This window comes from Molossus molossus, unplaced genomic scaffold, assembly GCF_014108415.1.
Source record: "Molossus molossus isolate mMolMol1 unplaced genomic scaffold, mMolMol1.p scaffold_m16_p_24, whole genome shotgun sequence".
Classification (NCBI taxonomy): domain Eukaryota; kingdom Metazoa; phylum Chordata; class Mammalia; order Chiroptera; family Molossidae; genus Molossus; species Molossus molossus.
This window is the reverse complement of record NW_023425360.1, coordinates 12,006,102-12,025,495: the sequence shown is the minus strand read 5'-3', so window position 1 is coordinate 12,025,495 and position 19,394 is coordinate 12,006,102. Positions and strand designations below refer to the sequence as shown.

Here is a 19,394-nt window from a genome sequence, read left to right as displayed (position 1 = left end):
TCCCCTCTGATTTTGTCTGTGGCCAGCCCAGCTTTGAGCAAGTGAAATTCCTCCCTGTTGCCTGGGGAAATGGCCCTCTGCTCTGGCCCTGGCGACAGGGACAGCGTGTGCAGGAGCCGAAGGGGAGCTTGCCCAGGGCCACCCCTCAGAGTCACGTCTCCTCCCTGGAAGTGGACAGGACAGACGGACTCTCCCGCCAGTCACAGCCCTTGGCCCTGGTCGTGCCAACAGGAGCAGAGGTGTGTGTGTGCCCATGAGTGTGAGTGACAAGCACAGGCCCGCAGCGTGGGGGCCCTGGTGACGGCCCGAGGGTGCCACAGACCACTGAGGGCCAAGTGGACGTGTGTTTCCCGTGCCATGTGTTAGAGCAGTGGTCCTAGACGGGACTCGAACATCCTGCTGTCTCCTCATGCTACACACCGGCTCTCGTCTGTGGCGTGTGGGCTACACCTGACTGAGCCACGCTCTCAGGGACAGGGCCAGCGACAGTCTCCCTGAGATTTCAACACTAAAAGCAGGAGTGGTTCGTTTATCAAGTTGGGCTGTTTTCACAGGAACAGAGTCGTTGGTTTCTCCTGGGTGCGGGTGCACGTGGGGGGCAGGGAGGACGTCCTGGCCCTGGACTTGCAAACAGGCCCCTCCCCCTGCAGGCCTGCCCAGCCTCAGCTGCACGTAGCAGCCCCCGGTCATTAGCTGCCAACTTCCTGATGTCAAGATCTAGCTCCACGACCTCGCTGTGACGCTGTCATCTCCCGGCATTAGAAAGGAGCTCTGGAAAGCAGTTTGTCTGTTAGCTCGTCAGTATCCCAGGGCAGTGCCTGACACCGAGCAGGTGTTCAAGAAATACTGGCCAATGTTTGCCAGCATGAAGGCATTCGGTGGCCATTTATTGCTGTTTGCACGACCGTCTTCCTCCCTGGGTGATGCTGAGCATTGGTTTTGATGGCCCCGTCTTTGTCGGCTGCTGGTTCAGGTCTGTCTGCTTTCCTTCGGGTTGTCTTTCTATTTTTTCCCCAGCTGACTATCCATTTTTTAAAAAAAATCCTCACCTGAGGATTTTTTTTTTTTCATTTTTTTTTTTTTTTTTATCCTCACCCGAAGACATTTTTCCATTTTTTGTACAGATAGAGTGGGAGGGAGAGAGAGGAAGAGGGAGAGAGAGAAACATCGATGTGAAAGGGACACATCGAGTGGCTGCCACCCGCACGACCAACCAGGGCCGGGGACAAACTGCAACCGAGGTATATACCCTTAGCGGGAACCGAACCCGGGTCTCTCCGGACCACAGGTGGACGCTCCAACCGCTGAGCCAAACCAGCCAGGGCTTTTTTTTTTTTTTTTTTTTTACAGAGAAAGGATGGGAGGGAGGGAGGGAGGGAGAGAGAGAGACCAAGAGATAGAGAAACATCCATGTGAGAGAGACACATCGATTGCTTGCCTCCCCCATGTGCCCTGACTGGGACTGGGGATCAAACCTGCAACCCGGGTACATGTCCTTGACCGGGAATCATATCTGCAACCCTTCCATCCACGGCTGGTGGTCTCACCACTGAGCAACACCGGCCAGAGATGCGGGTCTCTCCGGACCGCAGGCCGACGCTCTAACCGCTGAGCCAGGGCCAGAGCTGACTATTTTTTGACTTTGAGATCATTTCCTCATTCATGTTGCTAATGTTCATAGTCAAGTTCATTAGCCATTTCCTGTATGGGTTCTAACTTCCGTGATGAAGTCCTTCCCCAAGTCGGCTGTGTGAGGCCTTGGGGGGTTAGGGTTAGGGTAAGGGACAGGGACAGGAGGAAGCCAGGTCGGAAAGGTGGGCGGGGACAGGACTGTGAGGGCCCTGTTGGCATGACAACGTGGCTGCAGGGATGTGGGGAGCGGTCACCCCGAGGCCCCGCTGAGGGACCAGGGCGGAAGAACAGTGGTGATGAGAGTGGACGCACAGATCCTCGGTCACCCTGGGACACCGTGCCCAGGCCAGTAAGAGGAAGTGGGAACGCGGACAGATTGGCTGTTTCTGTCCCGGAAACTGCTAGGGGGCAGCTGGCAGGGGCCAAACCGCTCGCCGGGGCAGGGAGTGGGTCCGCGCGGGAGGGGCGTGCGTGTTATTCTAAGTGCTGTGCAGATGGAGACCATGACCTCATTCCGGAGAGTCTGTTTATTTTCTGATAAAAGGAGTCCCATTAGCCCGCACACCCCAGCAAATCTTCAGTTTTTATTCTTATAACTTAATTTTGGACAAAGGTCCACCATGCACATTCACGCTGCTGTTCTGGGTGAAGCGGCCTCAGCTGGTTACTCTCGGAAACCACGTGCACAGGTGCGTGTGTACGTGTGCACAACCTATACGCATTCTCGCTGTTGCGCCCCGACACCCCCGCTGACGGTTCCCCTTTTACTCTGCTCGGCTGTACTTGTGTGGAGTCAACGTTTAGCAAACACACCATTTGCTATAAGCCCCATAGTCTATAATTTCACAACCAGAGGCCTCCCTGCTGTGCTATCCCTTAATTTGTGAAAGTGATAAACAAGATTATGATGTGCAAACAAACAGGACTTGTGCCCCAGCTGTATCCCCAGTTTATTCGACGAAGCCGTAAACACAGGCCCTTTCTCAGCCCTGCTGACTGTCTCCTTCCTTTTGTCGGCGCAGAAGGTGAAGAACGGGCAGCCCTGGGCTAGCTCGCTTGAAGGAACTCATTCATTCCCCAGATTGGGCAATGTTCCTCCCGGAGGGTCCTTCTGGGGGTTTCTCACACAGAGACTTTCCCGAGCTGAGCGGGAGACATATGATCTCAGCTTTCCCGAGCAGGGCCCCAGGCCCCGGGGACGCCGGAGCTTGTGAAATGTGCTGAGAACCCGGGGGCCACCAGGGGAAGGGGCAGGGGTCGCGCCCTCCTCCCACTCTGCCCCGAACTGCTCTCCAACTGAGAGGACTAGTGTAATTCCATCCCAGACCTGGGGAGGAAAATGGGCAAGCCCTGTGTGCTGGGAAGGCCCAGCCCCCCTCCTTTGTGTCCCAGCCCAGAACAGGCCCCCCTCCTCTGCTCCTGGAAGTGGAGAGAGGAGGCAGGGGGAGTTGCTCTCATCCAGACCCCAGCATCGTGCTCTGGGCTGAAAAACCAGCAAGGGGGGGGGTCTAGGGAACTGCCCTGGCGAACCAGGGAACCCCGAAACCACCGCCAGGGCGGGGACCTCTCAGCACGTCTTAGCAGCAAGTGGTTCATGGAGAGCCCAGCTCCTTTCTTGGTCCTCCGGGGGCTGAGGGCTGCTGGCGGAAGGGTCAGCCACTGGCCTGGGCCCGCCAGGTCCAAGTGACAGTCAGTCCACGGGGATCACCTCCTCTTCCGCGTGCAAGCCTCCAGCCGGCCCAGCTCCTCGTAGGACTGGTAGAAAATGTCAAACTCCCGGGTGCCCCAGCCCCTCCACACAGCCAGGCACCATTCCGTGTTCTCATTCTCAAAACCACACACAACCGTGTCCTTTGCCACCACAGCCGAATCCACGAGTACCCTGCAGGGGGAGAGAGGGGTCTGAGATGACCTGCAGGGGTCCCCCCGGGGTCGGGGCTGGACCTCTGCCTGCACCTTCTCAGGAGGGCAGAGCGTGGCTAAGGGGCCCTGCCCTCCCTGTGGTCCGATCTGTGGGCAGCAGCTCACCTACAGGGCCCAGGGCATTAGCTCAGATCACAAGGACTGTCTGTGAGGGACAGACTCCGTGGAAGGGCACTGAAACCACCCTGGGTGATGTGTCTCGGACCCCAAGGTGTCCGGAAAACACCACCCACTCTACTTCCTGCTCGTCAGTGGCCCACGATGGATTTTGATTTTTTTTTTTTAAATCCTCACCCGAGGTTGCCCTGGCTGGTTTGGCTCAGCGGTTAGAGCATCGGCCTGCGGACCAGAGAGTCCCGGATTCGGTTCCTGCTAAGGGCACGTCCCTTGGTTGCAGTTTGTCCCCGGCCCTGGTTGGGGTCGTGTGGGTGGCAGCCACTCGATGTGTCTCTCTTACGTCTATGTGTCTCTCTCTCTCTTCCTCCCTCTCGCCCTCCCACTCTATCTGAAGACAAATGCAAAAATATCCTCAGGTGAGGATAAAAAATAAATAAATAAAAATAAATCCTCACCTGAGGATATCTTTCCATTGATTTTTAGAGAGAGTGGAAGAGGAGGAGGAAGGGAGAGAGAGAAACCTCGATGTGAGAGAGACACATTGATTGGTTGCCTCCCACAATCAGGGCTGGGGATTAAACCTGCAACCCAGGCAGGTGCCCTTGACCAGACTCGAACCTGAGACTCTTCAGTCCTCAGGCTGACGCTCTAACCGCAGAGCCAAACCGGCCAGGGTGACAGATTTTGACTTTAACTCAGTGCCCTGCCTCACGTGTGATTCTTTTTCCTTCAAGTTTCCACACCTCAGGAAACACGGCAGTGGGCTCAGGCTATGGCCCGCCGTTTGGCTCTCGGTCAGGGAATGTGCCTGGCTCTTGGTAAGCCTACTTTTGGGGGATAAGTGGGGAAAACGGAGGGACCATGACAGCAGGCTCTCTGAGGTCAGCCACCCTGGGTGGACAGACCAACCTCTTCCCCAGGAGCCTGCCTGTGACCCAGGAAGGACCTCGGGCAAAGCTGCAGCCCACGCTCAGCAGGGCTCACGCTGCAACAAACCCAGAACTTATTTCTGGAATCCCTCGTGGGGCAAGGCCACTGGCCCTCGTGACTCCCTGAGAGAGCTGGACACCGGGGGCAGGGGCGGGCAGCTGCCATGGGCATTTCCTTGGTCAGCGCCTGCTCTGGGGGACAGGCCAAATGAGGTTCCCCATAAGGGAGATTCAAGAGACAAAGTGAGGGTGCGAACAATGCTGCCTGCCCGTCAAACTGTGGGGACACCGCCGGTGCCAGCTCCCCACCTCCACGGCCAGGCAGACTGGGTCCGGACAGTGTCCTGTCTGGTGGGAGCTCCCAGCAGATGGGCACCGAGCCCCACGTGGTGCTCTCTGGGCAGGTGGGCCACCTTGGTAAGGGCTCTCCCGCTTGGTGGGAAAGACAGTGAGCTACCTGGATCTCCATTTCAATGGCACCTGTACTTGGGTGACGTACCGCAGGCGGGGCACTTGGCCACCAGTGCAATGGGTTCCCCAGAAACAGGCGTCTGGGGCCAGCTGGTGTCTGCTGATCTAGGAGCTGCCCGGACCACCTCACCCTGCTCCTGTTGTGCCTGTGGCCATGTGGACGGACGCCCCCGTGCAGGGACAAAGAAGGGGCCCGCCTTCCCGTGCCACCGCGTGGGTCCTGAGAGCTGTCCCCCGTCTTACCCCCACGGAGTCAGCTCTCGGGCCTTCAGGACGGCGATGACTCGGCCCCGCTGGGCGCCTGCATCCCTCTCCAGGCCGATGATGATAACATCTCCGCCACGCCTGCGAAACCAGAACCGAGAAGGGGAAGCGCTTTGTCAGGGGTGCTCTCCGGGGGAAATGGCGTTGGCATGCAGACCGGCAGGGCAACAAACGCGCGGGTGCCGCTAATGGACCGAGTGGCAGAGGGCGCCGAGCCCGGCCGGCCAGCACCCCCCAGCGGGAAACCCGATCGCGCCTGACCGCCGCGCCCTCGGCTCTGTTGGCGGATGCGCCTCAGGGTAACCTTGTCGGCGCTGCTGAGAGATCCCTCCCGGTCTGGGAGCAGAACGGCCACTCCTGATGGACGGTAACAGTGTCTCCAAGGTTCCTTCGCTCCGGCCCCAAAGGAAGAGCCATGAGCACCTGCAAGATGGTGCCCCCGCTGGGACCTACCTGGGGACCCAGATGACGTCCTTCACCGCGAGGACCTTCACGGCCTGCAGGTGCTGGTTGAAAGCCTCCCCGTCCACGGGGGTCAGCTCGTGCTCCGACCTGTCGGAGCCGGCTGTGGGCTCCAGCAGCCGGTCCGAGTCCTCGCCGTCGGTGGAGAAGGGCACGCTGGAGGAGCTTGCCGGGGAGCAGGGCAGGCTGGAGGACAGGGGGGCCCGGTGGGGCGGGGACGAAGAGCAGGAGGACATGGAGCAGTAGTCGGTCAGCGAGTCCTGGTGCGTCAGGATCTGCGTGCCCAGCTCCTTGCTGTACATGATGCTCACGTCCGTGATGGAGTCTGCCTCGGGCTCTTTCGGGCTGGCCGTGTGGCTGTCCGGCGGCTCTAGGCCCGACAGGTGCACAGGAAACATGTCCCTAAGAGGGTTGGGGTCCCCGCAGAAGTACCGGGCACACAGCTGGTACGTGGCCGAATGGTACATCACCAAGGAGTTGGTCCAGTTGTCCAGGCACCAGACCACCTCCTCGCCCTTGCACTCCGAGCTGCACACGACCGAGGTGACCACCGACGGGGCCGCGTAGGGCTCCAGCCGCCTGCTGATGTCCAGGGTGGCACAGTTGATGACCAGGAGGCCTGGGCCGTTGCTGTACCACACCTCCGACCCACTGTTGACGATCTCCATGGCCTTCACGGGGTAGGGGTTCTGCCGCACGTCTTCGTCCGGGATGTTGAACTTGGACCTGTTGGCCGTGTGTGAGCAGAGGTAGGAGCAGCTGTCGTCTGGGGCTCCCCGCACCACCGGGAACACCGCCACCAGCCCGTCGGCCAGGCCCGCCAGCACCAGGTAGGAGTTCTGCTGGGAGAAGAGGAGCAAGGCTCCTGAAGAGGGGGAGGCTGCCAGGCCCCGAAGAAGCCGCACCCCTGCTGACCTCCGGGAGGGCTGAGTCCCCGCCGGATTTTCTCCTCCGGGAGAAAACACGTGCCTGCTGAGCTAACTCTGCAAACACTACTTCCAACTCAGGCCTCTCGTGGAGCCTGCGCCCACATTCCCAGCTCCCCACATCTGCTCTGGAAATGCCTGTGGTCCAGCTGATACTGATTGTCCTTGGGGTGCCCCCACCCCCACACCGAAGCATGCACTCTCCTACAGCCACTAGAGGTCGCCGCAAAGAGGCCAAAGCTGCAGCCACTAGGCTGCATGCCGGCCCACCAGGGCCTCCCGAGCATGATCATGGATGCGAAGCGGGGAACAGGGCACAGCGCCTCAGCGTGGCTGCCCTGGTGGGGCTGGGTTTGGGGAGGGAAGAGTTCAGGGGAACAGAGCTGGAGCCAGAACAGAGCAGGGGGAGCGGCCGAAAGCCCCCTGTTGGGAGCTGGGGGAACTCGGGAGGGTGAGCTGTCCAGGGGAGACCGAGGCAGCCTCTAGCGCAAGAACAAGGTCAGTGCGCACTGAGCCGGGCTGTGGAAATCCACCTTCAGGTTCCGGGAAGAAAGCAGCCAAAACAAACAGGAGCCCAGTCTCTATCGGGTCCGGCTCAGCCCAGCCAGGGCAGTGAGCCCTTCCACGTCCCGCGGGGTGTGAATGCGCGCGTGCAGACATGCAGGGGTCTGCTCCGGCGCTCAGGGCAGGTACCCGGGCAGGGAGGCCCGCACAGAGCCGGCTTTATTCCTCCTGGTCGTGCGGCCGGTGGTGCCCTGGCTCGGGGGCCCCGGCCAGCAGCAGCCTTAAATGACGCTTTGTGTCATGTTCTCCTGCGCCCTGGTGCAGACCGAGCCCCGAGCTGCCCAGCCTCACCCGTGGGGCCACAGTCATAAATGACTCTGAGGTTGATTTCAGACTTTTTTTAAAGAGATGAAACTGTGGTAGGGTGGAGAGAAGAGCACATGTATTTCGGGACCCTCGGGAAGTGATGAGAAGTTGGTGTTCGCCCAGCACCACGGCCTGGAGTTTGGGTATGGAATACCCAGTGGTTCTTTTCATGGGCTCTGTGCATCCCCATTTTACAGATGGGGAAACTGAAACCGGGCGACGCGTTTTAACCAAGCAACACCAGTAACGACCCCTGGCGGCTTCCTCTGACGGGGGAGCCTCGAGCAGGGGCCTCGGGGCAGACAAAGGGGGCGGGGCCTGGATCCCCGAGGCCTGAGAAACCCGACAATGTTGCTGAGGGTCTGGAGTGAGGGTGGGGGCTTCTCTGAGCTGGGGCCCTGACCTTGACCTTGAAAACTGAACAGGAAGTAGTCAGGAGAGGTGTGTGCAGGCAGAATTCCTGGCGGAAAAGGCCCCTCAGAGTGTGGTGCTGGGCGGGTTGGGGTACAAGGGGCCCAGCTGCGGGGAGCCTGACCGGCCACGCAGAAGTGCCCGAGTCTGATCGAAGGAACGGCTTGGGGCCTGGGCTGGGGAGAGCACCACTTGGGGTTCATTTGAGAAAGGCAGGGGTGCAAGGTTGAGGCCATACTGGACAAAGAGGGACCCAGGTCTGGGACTGACGGGTGGGGACAGGGCCTGCCAGGGCCATGGGGAGGTGCTGGCCCAGGATCCTGAGGTCGCGACTGTCAGAGGTGAAGAGCTCATGGGACATCTGCCATCTCACCCAATCCGGGCTGTGGAGTTTGCACGAGGACCACAAGCTCCCCGCTGAGCCTGCAGCCTTACCGGTCACGCGGGTTCCCCCACGCAGGAAGGGCGGTTACAGCGGCCCAGCTCTCCTGGGTCCCTCAGGCTGACAGTGACCGGGCGTGGGGTCCGAGAGGGTGTGGCTATGCTCCTCACCCCCAAAGGAAGGGAGAGTCAGCTACCTGCGCACCCCCTTTCCCCATACCTCACCTTTTTTAAAACAGGCACCGCGAGAAAGCAGGTGACGACAGCCGGGGTGTCCAAGGCCCGCTGGGGCGTGTTTAAGGGGCACATGCCCTTGAGGCTGTAGATGGAGATCTTCTGGTCCTGGGGGCAGAGAAGCCGGTCAGACTGGGCAGAGACTGTTTCCCACAGGCCCGCTCGGTCCTGAAACCCCTCTGGGGCTCAGGAACACCCATGGATCTTTCTGGTTGATGGTTTTCAAATTTCTGTTCTTTGCAGAAACTTTGAAAATGACAGGATTGTCTAAAGAGGGAAAGTGAGATTCCCCATAATCTGTCACCCAGAGAAGATGACCTTTAGGGTCTGAGGCACAGATGTTCAGTTTCTGCGGGTACTTGTATGTGTTTGTCCCCGTTCCTGCTGGTATTACACCTCCTACTCCGGTGACGATACCTACTCCAGACAGAGGACCTGTCTAGTCGTCAACGGGGGGCAGAGTGAGGTCTCTTTACTGCCTACACTCAGGTGCACCACAATTTGGTTCGCCCGTTGTCAGATGCTGAGTCTGTTCCCTAGTCTTCACTACTGTGAATTCTACTGGGATGAGCATTCTTACAGATACGTGCGTGCGTGTGTGTGTGTTGGTTATTTTCTTAGAACAAATTCTTAAAGCAGAATGATTGCGGCTCCTGTGGTGTGAAGGGATTTCGGATGCATTTCTGAACCACGCATCCCAACCCCTCTCTGAGGGCTGCACGAATTGACCCCCACCCCATTTCAGAACACATATTTGGGGGCATTCCCCTCTGGGTTTCTCAGAAGACAGCCACCTGGGCCTTCCGCAGACTTTTATGTGAAGGCACCAGGCCTTAGAGCTGAGTGGATTTGCTGTGTAGACCTGGGGATGTTCTAGAAAACCGAGTCAGGTCGCCACACTACGGGGCTCCTGGGGTTCTCTGGCTAGGGCTCTGTCCCTGACCCTTGTCGTGGCTGAGTCCCAGTCACCAGCTGTGCACAAGGCAGGCGGGACACTGCTGGGTCACAGGGCTGCGGGCGTGGCTGGGGGTCTCACAGGTGGAAACCAGGGTCATGGCGAATTCAAAGGTTCCCAGCGGCCTGTGTTTTCGGTCGTTCGCTCTGGCTCCCACCTCGACGAGCGCGGGCAGGTGGTTACCTCGGTGGCCATCCACAGCGAGCTCTGCACTTTGAGCTGGCAGCTCGGCCGCATCCCTGCGCAGCCCATCCGCTGCACCTCCAGAAGGCCCTTCTCCGTGTTCACCACCGTGTAGTTCCTACAGGGGGCAGCGACAGTGCGCTCAGCTCAGGGGCCAGGGGCCGCCGCCCTCGTCCCCGCCTGGCCTGCCGCCACCTGGGAACAGGTGCAGCAGCGTGGCCTTGTCCGCCCCTTCGAGCCAGGGCTGAATTGTGTCGTGTTCTGGGGCAGAGCCCGAGTCTGCTGGCCTGGGAATGCTTGAACATTCAGGCAGAGAAAAGCCATCCCCATTGAGAAGAAAGATGCCCCCCCTTCCTCTCTCACCACTCAGCCACTAACTGTCCTCTCTCCTCAGTCCCCAGAATCACTGACTCCACCATCAAGCTAAAAATAGCTCCCGTCTTAAAACAAAACCCTCCCTTGACCCCTGCCCTCCCCGCCCCCAGCAGATGCCACCTCTTCTTTGCTTCTCTTAATCACAGACCCATTTCTGCACGTCTATATGTGGGGGCTTGGTTTCCTCTCTCTTTTTAAAATATGTCTGTACTGGCTCTGGCTGGTGTGGCTCAGCGGTTAGAGCGTCAGCCCATAGACCAAAGAGTTGCAGGTTCCATCATGGGCACATGGCTCAGCTGCGGTTTGGTCCCCGGCCCTGGTCAGGGTCATGCAGGAGGCAGCCAGTCGATGTGTCCCTCTTCCGTCGATGTTTCTCTCTCTCTCTCTCTCTCTCTCTCTCTCTCTCTCTCTCCCTCTGTCTCTGTCTCTCTCCCTCCCTCCCACTCTATCTGAAGACAAATGGAAAAATATCCTTGGGTGAGGATTTTAAAGAATAAATAAATAAAACAAAATACGTTTGTATTGATTTTTTAGAGCAAGAGGAAGGGAGAGGCAGAGAGAGAGAGAAAAACATTGATGTGAGAGAGAAACATCGATCGGCTGCCTCCCGCATGTGCCCCGACCGGGAATCGAATCGGCGACCTTTCGGTGCATGAGATGATGCTCCAACCGAGTCACACCAGCCGGGCAGTTTTCTCTCCTGTGGGGACTCCGCCAGGCTTCCAACCCTATGCACTGAACGTCTCTCAGTATGGTCATCCCCGACTGCCCCCCAATTCCAGGTCGCCCCCCACTCTGATGCCAGCAGGGCGCAGAAAGCCTGGGGACGTCACCTGGACTCTTCTTTCCCATCCCAGAACACCACCGTGTATTCCTGACTCTGCGACGAGAAGAAGGACGTCTGCTTCCCACAGGGCAGCTGGTACATGAAGGTCGCGAAGGTCGGGTCCTTCATTTGGCTCACCACCGACAGGGCCAGCGGTCGCTGAGGGAGAGAGGCCACCAGGGCTGTGAGTGGGGTCACTTCTAACCACACTGATGCCCATTCTGCCCACGATACCAACGATCTTGAACCAGGAAGGAAGGATAGGATCCGTTCATTCAGGATCCCACTGGAACACAAGACCGCAACAGACACCAGAAACAGACCCCCAGGTGTCTGGGTCATCACTGTGCACGGCAACTAGCACCCAGGTGATCAGATCGGTTTCAACTCTGATCTTCCAACCCCCATCCCCAGGGAGTGTCCAATCCTGTAAAGAAGTGTTCTCAGACCTCATTCACTACCAACACATTACGCTAGCACCATCCAGAGTGATCGACGAGTTTTAACCTCGAAGTCACTGGTCTTTCTGAGAAAAACTGGCTTTAAAATGATACCGTGGCCCCTGTTTCTCATGAGCAAAGCATCTCTCCATCGCTTTACAGAGACACCTATGTTCTCCGCGCCTGCGTGGGGCTGTGCTGCTCTAAGGGGAGGCTTTGTTTGCATGATGTAACATGCAAGTTGTGGGGGGAGGAAGTTCACTTATCCTGAGAGTGACACACACACACAAACAATGATCTGAATGTATTGGGAGCAGTAAACACCGTTTGCCAGAAGAGGTGTGCAGGGGAGAGCTGCCCCATTTGTCCTCGACCCTTTGTGAAGGGCGGGTAGGCAGCCTCTGCCACAGTGGCTGGAGGTGCCAGGCTCGGCCCTGTGTCCCCAGGTACCTTCTCGGGCTTTGTGTCCCAGCACTCTATCATGAGCGCCTGCAGTCGATGGAACTGGACTTCCTCCGGCTGCCCCAGCACCGGGCGGATGCCCTTGGACAGCTTCTTGGCAATCTGAAGCTGGTGGTGGCCCAGCGCAGGCCGCTGTCCGGACAGCAGCTCGTACAGCACCATTCCGTAGGAGAACATGTCTACCTGGGCAGAGAGGCAAGCCAGGTCAGGTCCCTGCCGGGCCCAGCAGCTTCTGGAAGCTGGCCCTGACATGCACGGAGCAGGGAGACACCAAGAGACAAGGGAGGCGTTCCTTAATCCATCCACCAATCCAGCCCTCTCTCTCCACCTGTCCGAACATCCAAAGAGCCACCTGACCATCGATCATTCTGTCTCTCTCTGCATCCATCTTCCAGTCTGTCCATCCTTCCTTCCACCCACCTTATGCACATTTATTTATCCATCCACCTGCCTACCCATCCATCCATCCACCCATCCATCCAGCCAGCCAGCCACCCACCCATCATCCATCTGTCCATCTATCCACCCATCATCCATCCATCCACCTATCTACCCACCCGTCCATCTGCCCACCCATCCATCAAACACCCAGTGAGACCCGCTGACTGCCAGGCTGTGGTTAGTGGCTCCAAGGATGCACGGTCCTTACCCTTGAGTGTGAAGACAGGGCAGGAAAACACAGACCCTCACCTTAACGTGCTCGGTGCCAGAGGAACAGTGTATGCAAACCAGAGAGAGGACAATGTCCCCTAGATCACCACATTCGACTCCTCTCATTTCAATGTCACAGAGAGGCCCAGCAAAGAGCGAGCTACACAGGCATCCGCAAGAGTCAAGAAGGGCTGAGAGGGACCTGTGACTTTTCACTGTGGAGGCTCCTGTTAGAACCTCCGTTTCAAGGTGCCTGGTCTGTGTCACCTGCTCCCGAGAGGCTCTTATTTTTGTTACTCTGATTTGCCTTTTCTATTTTGGTTCACAGCCACAAGTGCCGAGTTAAACACTCACGCGCTTAGGTCATTCTTGAAGCAGAAGGTCAAGAGCCTATCCGCTTGGGGGCGGGGCATGGAGCTCAGAGCTACAGGTGCTGCTAGGACGGCGGGGCGGGCCGGCCACGGGGCTGGGCAGGGGACGGCGTGGGCTGTGGGGGTACCTTCTCATCGTACACGATGCGAGGCCTGATCTCCGGGGCCTGGTAGCCAGGGGTGCCCTCCACGCCCAGGGCGCCCTCATGGAAAGACTGTCTCGAGATGCCGTAGTCCGACAGCTTGATGTTGACATGCTCCTTGACGTCCAGGGACCAGACCAGAATGTTGTCGGACTTCAGGTCGCAGAAGATGATGTTCTTCTTGTGCAGGTAGGCCAGGCCACAGGCGATCTGGTAGGCGACCTTCTGGGTGAGCATGTGGCCCAGGGGCATGAAGGAAGAACCTTTGCAAAGAAAAACATCAGACTATCATTATAACACCTGTGCTCTGTTCTTACCTTCTGTCTCCCCAAATACTTCCTATTCCACTCACATGCTCTCGTCACTTCCACGCTGGGGGCCCGAGAGATGCAGAAGGACCTTTTTTTTTTTTTAAATTTAATTAATTTTTTTTTTTATCCTCACACAGGACATTCTTTGATATTTTGTTCAGATAAAGTAGGAGGGAGAGAGAGAGAGAGAGAGAAACATCGATGTGAAAGGGACACATCGAGCGGCTGCCACCCACACGACCCAACCAGGGCCGGGGACAAACTGCAACCGAGGTACGTGCCCCCAGCGGGAACCGAACCCGGGTCTCTCTGGACCGCAGGCCAATGCTCCAACCGCTGAGCCAAACCGGCCAGGGCCAGAAGGACCTTCTTAAGCAAAGTATTATTTGGGACAGAGATGCCTGTCATTATGGTTTCATTCACGGCATCCCTGGCCTGGAATTTGTGTTTCTACTAAAAGAGCAAATATTCAAAATCCCAAGAGTTCATCTCAGGCCAAGGTTGTTACTGTCAAGGGGCAAACTGTAGGTATAAGCACTTCTTTTTTTTTTTTTTACAAAAGCCTTTTCATCGAGGGAGAAACAATTAATTTTTTATCTTTTTTTTGTCCTCACCCAAGGACATTTTTGTATTTGTCTTCTGATAGAGCGGGAGGGAGAGAGGGAGGAAGAGAGAGAAACATCGATGTAAGAGAGACACATTGAGTGTTTGCCACCCACACAATCCCAACCAGGGCCAGGGACAAACTGTAACCGAGGTCCGTGCCTTTAGCGGGAACCGAACCCGAGACTCTCTGGTCCGCGGGCCGACACTCCAATCGCTGAGCCAAACCAGCCAGGGCAAAATAATTAATTTTTAACTGCATGTCTTTTCCTGATCAAAAGACAGCTAGCTACCTGTCTCCCTCTGTCAGCTCTTTGAAATTTAGTGATCCATTTTTCAAGGTAATATATTTTAAAATTTCATTAACAATGTAAGATAGGATTGCCCAGGCCGGTGTGCTCAGTGGTTAGAGCGTCAGTCTGCATACCAAAAAGTCACAGGTTCAAGCCCGGCTGGTGTGGTTCAGTGGTTGAGCGTTGACCCGTGCACTAAGAAGTCGCCAGTTCAATTCCTGGTCAGGACACATGCCCAGGTTGTGGGCCTAATCCCCAGTGGGGGACATGCAGGAGGCGGCCAATTGATGTTCTCTCTCATCGATGTTTCTATCTCTCTGTACCTCTCCCTTCCTCTCTAAAATCAATAAAGAAAAAAATATTTTTTTAAAAAAAGGTCACAGGTTCAATTCCCCATCAAGGGCATGTACCGGGGTTGCAGGTTCACTCCCCGGTCGGGGCGCATGTGGGAGGCAACCAATCAATGTGTCTCTCTCACATCCATGTTTCTCTTTCCACCCCCCCATCCCTTCCACTCTCTCTAAGAATCAATGGAAAAAATATCCTTGAATGAGGCTTAACAATGAAAAAAGCTAGGGCCCTGGCCAGTTTGGCTCAGCGGTTGGAGCATTAGCCTGCGGTCCAGAGAGACCCGGGTTCGGTTCCCGCTAAGGGCATGTACCTCGGTTGCAGTTTGTCCCCGGCCCTGGTTGGTCGTGCGGGAGGCAGCCACTCGATGTGTCCCTTTCACGTCGATGTTTCCCTCTCTCTCTCTTCCTCTCTCTCCCTCCCACTCTATCTGAACAAAAAATGGAAAAATGTCCTTGGGTGAGGATTAAAAAAAGCTAGGCTAAAAATGACCCCAGGGTCTCAGATTTTAACAATGGTGAACACGTGTGGTTTGTCACCCACAAGGGAGAGATTTCCTTGGCTGGGAAGCTTATGGGCACCAGGCTGCTGCTCGGGTCTCTCAGCTGCCTCATCTGATGTCCCCCCAGCGGGGCTCTGCTCCTTCTCCATTTATAGGTGAGCAAGTTGAGCAACTTTCTAGATTATGGCTGACAACCGGGACTTGAACCTGCTCCTCTCTGACTCCAAAGCGTGAGCTCCCCCACCTTGCGGACACCAGTGCATAAGGCTAGACTGGGGGAAGGGCTTTTCATCCCCCACAGGGAGGCGGCCCGCCCCGCAGAGCCAGGCCAGGCTGGAGGGGGTCCCCAGCCCCCCAGGAGGTCCCTGGAGACCAGCACCTTTGGCGTTCTCGGACAGCACGGTGTTGAGGCTGCCGAGCGGGGCGAGCTCCAGGGCGAAGCAGAGGGGGTGGATGCTGATGCCGATGAGGGACACGATGCAGGGGTGCTGCAGGGCGTGCAGCATGCTGGCCTCCTGCCGGAACTCCGAGAAGTTCTTCACGGCGTCCGTGGCCCGCAGGTGCCGCAGCATGGTGTCTGCAGGGACACGCACCGTTTCGTGACCCTGTCCTGACTCTGCTGTTTGGCAACAGTCTCTTAGATTTTCTGGGCAGAGAGTCACATTCTCGTCACAAAGTTACAACTGTGTCTCTTTTTCTCTGATCTGTTTTCGTTCTATCATTTCACAGTCCTAGGATTTCTACCAAGAGGGTCAATTACGATTAGGATCGTAAAGGCGGCCAGTCCGGCCAGTGTGGCTCAGTGGTTGAGCGTTGACCCATGCACTAAGAGGTCGCCGGTTCGATTCCCGGTCAGGGCACATGCCCGGGTTGTGGGGGCAGGCAGGAGGCGGCCAATCCATGTTCTCTCATTGATGTTTCTATCTCTCTCTCCCTCTCCCTTCCTTGCTGTCTAAAATCAATAAAGAAAAAATAATAAATAAATAAAGGTGGCCATGGTAAGTCAGAGGCGACAACAAGGGTGCCATTCAGCTGGTCAGGAGCGAGGGGGCTCCCGGCACCCGCACTGGATGTTAGACGGTGGCAGGTTCCTCTAGACCAGCGGTCCTCAACCTGGGGGTCGCGACCAGTAGCAAAATTACAGTTATGAAGTAGCAACAAAAATAATTTTATAGTTGGGGGTCAGCACAACATAAGGAGCTGTATTAAAGGGTCTGCTTAGGTGGAGACCATCCTTCGGCGGAACATACTGTGTCGGCCTGAGAGTGACCAAACAGTGTCCCCTCCTTGGAGGGGGTGAGCGACCCCACGCTGGCTTCCCAGTGCCCACCCGGAGCGCCCACCTTCCCACAGGCTGCGAGGCCCACCTCAGGTCCGACTCTGTGCCCACCACGTGCCAGGCTAGTTGGGCACGGAGCAGATGAGAACAATAAATAAGGATGGCTCAGGTTCCTGGGGGCTCACGTCTAGGCAAGAGGGTAACCTCCAAAAGCAAATCCAGCCTCGCTCAGCCTGACCCTTAGGCCTGTCCCACGTCCTGCCAGGCACCCAACAAGGTGCCCCCGGGGGCCCACCTCCCCTTCCTGCCATGTGCTGTGGCCTCAGGCCTCCCCGAGTTGGCATGAGTGTGGGCGGAGGGGCGCATGTCTGAGAGACAGGCCTCAGGGCCCCGTTACCTGCTGGGACGTTGGCGAAGTTCTTGAATTTCTTGATCTGAAATCGCTTCACCGCCACGGGCTGGCCACGGTACCGGGCCCGGTAGATAATGGTGCCGCTGCCGCCTTGGCCCAGCACGCTGCCCTCGTCCTCACTGTGCTCCAGCCTGCTGTTCTCCAAGAAGAGCCTGCAGACACACGGTGCCAGTCGGGACAGGCGCCACCTGCCCCGACCCCCGGCGGGGACCTTCCCAGACAGCCTGTGCCGGGCTGCGGGTCCTCTGCAGGTCGCCGGGCTAGTCAACCCCTGGACCAGCAACCTGGTTCCGGAGCCCCGCGACGGCCTGTCATGAGAGCCAGCCCGAGAGCGAGAGCAAGCTGGCTTCGCAGGTTCCAGACAGCAGACCCGCCGGGGGCACTGAGGTCACACAGGTTCAGTCAGTCCGTGAAAATCTAAAACTCGTGGACTAGTCGGGATCCCGTTCCCCCCCAGATCTGATTCCTGCACATGCAGACTGCAGGTGGTCTCCGAGAAACGTCCATTCCTGTGTTAAAGATCTAGGGACAAAGGGAAATCATTTTGCAGAAGGGAGGTGCCTGAGGGGCATCTCCACCATGGGGCGGATGCTGAGAAGAAGACGAGAGAAACTATCCAATGTAGGGAGCAGTTTCTTAACCTAATAGACTCCCCCAGAAGCCGGCTTCGGGACCCCAAGTCTGCAGCATCACAGACTGCCTCACATCTATTTTTTTCGGACGGGGGAGCAATTTGGAAAAATGAGGATGTGATAGTCCTTCCCCCTCTTCCAAAATGTTTCACTAGAATAGCAATCCTTTGACTAAGAAAATAACAGCCCTGGCCAGTGATCAGAGCATCACGCCGAGGACCGAAGGGTCTCGGGTTCAATTCCTGATCAAGGGCACGTGCCTGGGTTGGAGGTTTGTCCTGGCCACGGCGGCTGTGAGGGAGGAAGCCCGTCAATGTGTCTCTCTCACATCGATGTTTCTCTCTCTCGCTCTCTCTCTTTCCCTCCCTTCAACTCTACCTAAAAAAAAAAAAAAAAATCAATGGAAACACATCCTCAGGTGAAGATGAATAAAAACAAACAAACAAAAAGAGAGAATAACAGGACTTCACAACTCCGAACGAGTGGTAAGTAACCACAATGTCCGACTGTCTTCAGGGAGACCAGATGACACCTTCTGGCTCGACAGCTACAGAAGATTCCACCTTGTACGCAGCACGTGAATTCCGTGATGGTTTCCTGCTTAATGGGACCACAGAATGTTTTCTGCAGCCTCCCCTCCCCCCGTGATGGTCTTGGATTAGACTCAACAGATTTCGGGGACGTGATGCTCAGGCTGAGAGCAGCCCGTGGGACTCAGCATCTGCCGAGGGAGGAGAGGGAGGTTGCAGGTCTGAGAGCACCCCCTTTCTTGATAACTGGGAGCATTTGACTTCTATTCCCCGAGCAGGCAGCACAGCAGGACTCAGAGGGGGGACCAGCTCTCACGTGGGGCCCGGAATAGCCTCTCCCTCCCAGCGCTCTGCCCGGCTGGGCTGTGTGCCTTGCGTGGAAAGCCTGGGACAGGCCCAAGTCACCAGAGACCGTGGGGAGCAGCAGCCACAGCAGCTGTGTGCGCGAGGGGGCCACCGTGTGGCGCGGTGTCGTGGCCTACCTGGCCGGGAAGTCGGTCATGAACAGCTCGGGGACCAGCTCCTGGAGGGGCACGGGGAGGTCGGGGTGCCTGGGGCAGGTGATGAAGTCCCGCTCGATGGCCGTCAGCACACAGTCTTCCATGTCAAAGTACTGCACGTCCTCTGATTTCTCACTAGGGTCAGCGTGCTGGGCCCACGACGTCTCGCAGACCGGGCAGGGCACGTACTGCTCCATGAGCGGGGTCCCATCGCTCTCCGTGGCTGTCAGGGCTGCACGGGGACAGCAGGGAACAGCTCACACAAAGGTGGCCACGGGGGGGGGGGGGGCTCCCTAAGCAGCATCTGCAAACCCAGCCTCGGGAGCCTTTCCCAGGAGGTCTGTCCGCTCTCTCCTGGCCCCCAGGGAGTAGCTAAACCTTCATTACTGCACTCGGGGTCCTTAGCCCTGGATGGCACACAGGGAGGGGCCAGGGGTGCCCTGGACAGCCGCCGGGTGGTGAGGCCTGAGCAGGCTGGCCAAAGAGAGGCCGGGAGGTGGAGGATCCTCCTGCAGCCTGGCCCTCGCAGGACCCTGCGGGCTGGGTCTGAGCCGGGCTCCAGCGACAGCATCCCAACCAGTGAGGGGCCGTGGTTAGAACTGGAAACACAAGGCTTGCGATGAAGGTTCTTTGTAGAAGAGCAACGCAAGGGAGACACGAGTGTAAGTCACATGGGCCGTAACCGGGTACGTTCCATGGGTCCCCGGGCAGGAGACACGACGTTTCCGCCCGCCTCTGAACGAGGTGGAAGAAACAGCCTTGAGGGTGCCCGCGACGTTCCCTCGGGCCGAGGTGATGGCCTGCTTTGTGTAAAGTCCAGGTGGACCCAGGTTCTCCGGGCGCACCTGCCGTCCGAGGCCCCCGTGTGAAGCATCCTACACGCTGGCTGGCGGTGCTGTCTCCAGGCAGCCCTGTCTCAGGCCCTCAGCCATCCCTCCTGCCGAATGGGGCTGCCCCC

The 19,394-nt window shown here is 57.5% G+C and overlaps 1 protein-coding gene across 1 annotated transcript in view; it reads right to left on the bottom strand.

Moving 5' to 3' along the window:
* Positions 1–2,153: 2,153 nt before the first annotated feature.
* The window catches only part of LRRK1 (leucine rich repeat kinase 1), a 103,916-nt gene continuing 86,675 nt past the window's right edge, over positions 2,154–19,394 (bottom strand). The window contains exons 23-33 of the mRNA XM_036277940.1: positions 18,419–18,668; positions 16,760–16,926; positions 15,463–15,660; positions 13,012–13,289; positions 11,850–12,044; positions 10,967–11,118; positions 9,759–9,876; positions 8,612–8,728; positions 5,790–6,637; positions 5,316–5,417; positions 2,154–3,514 (exon numbers count right to left, since the gene is read on the bottom strand). Coding sequence (XP_036133833.1) covers positions 3,337–3,514; positions 5,316–5,417; positions 5,790–6,637; positions 8,612–8,728; positions 9,759–9,876; positions 10,967–11,118; positions 11,850–12,044; positions 13,012–13,289; positions 15,463–15,660; positions 16,760–16,926; positions 18,419–18,668 — 2,603 coding nt within the window. The 3' untranslated portion in view covers positions 2,154–3,336. The remainder of the gene's footprint in view (positions 3,515–5,315; positions 5,418–5,789; positions 6,638–8,611; positions 8,729–9,758; positions 9,877–10,966; positions 11,119–11,849; positions 12,045–13,011; positions 13,290–15,462; positions 15,661–16,759; positions 16,927–18,418; positions 18,669–19,394) is intronic.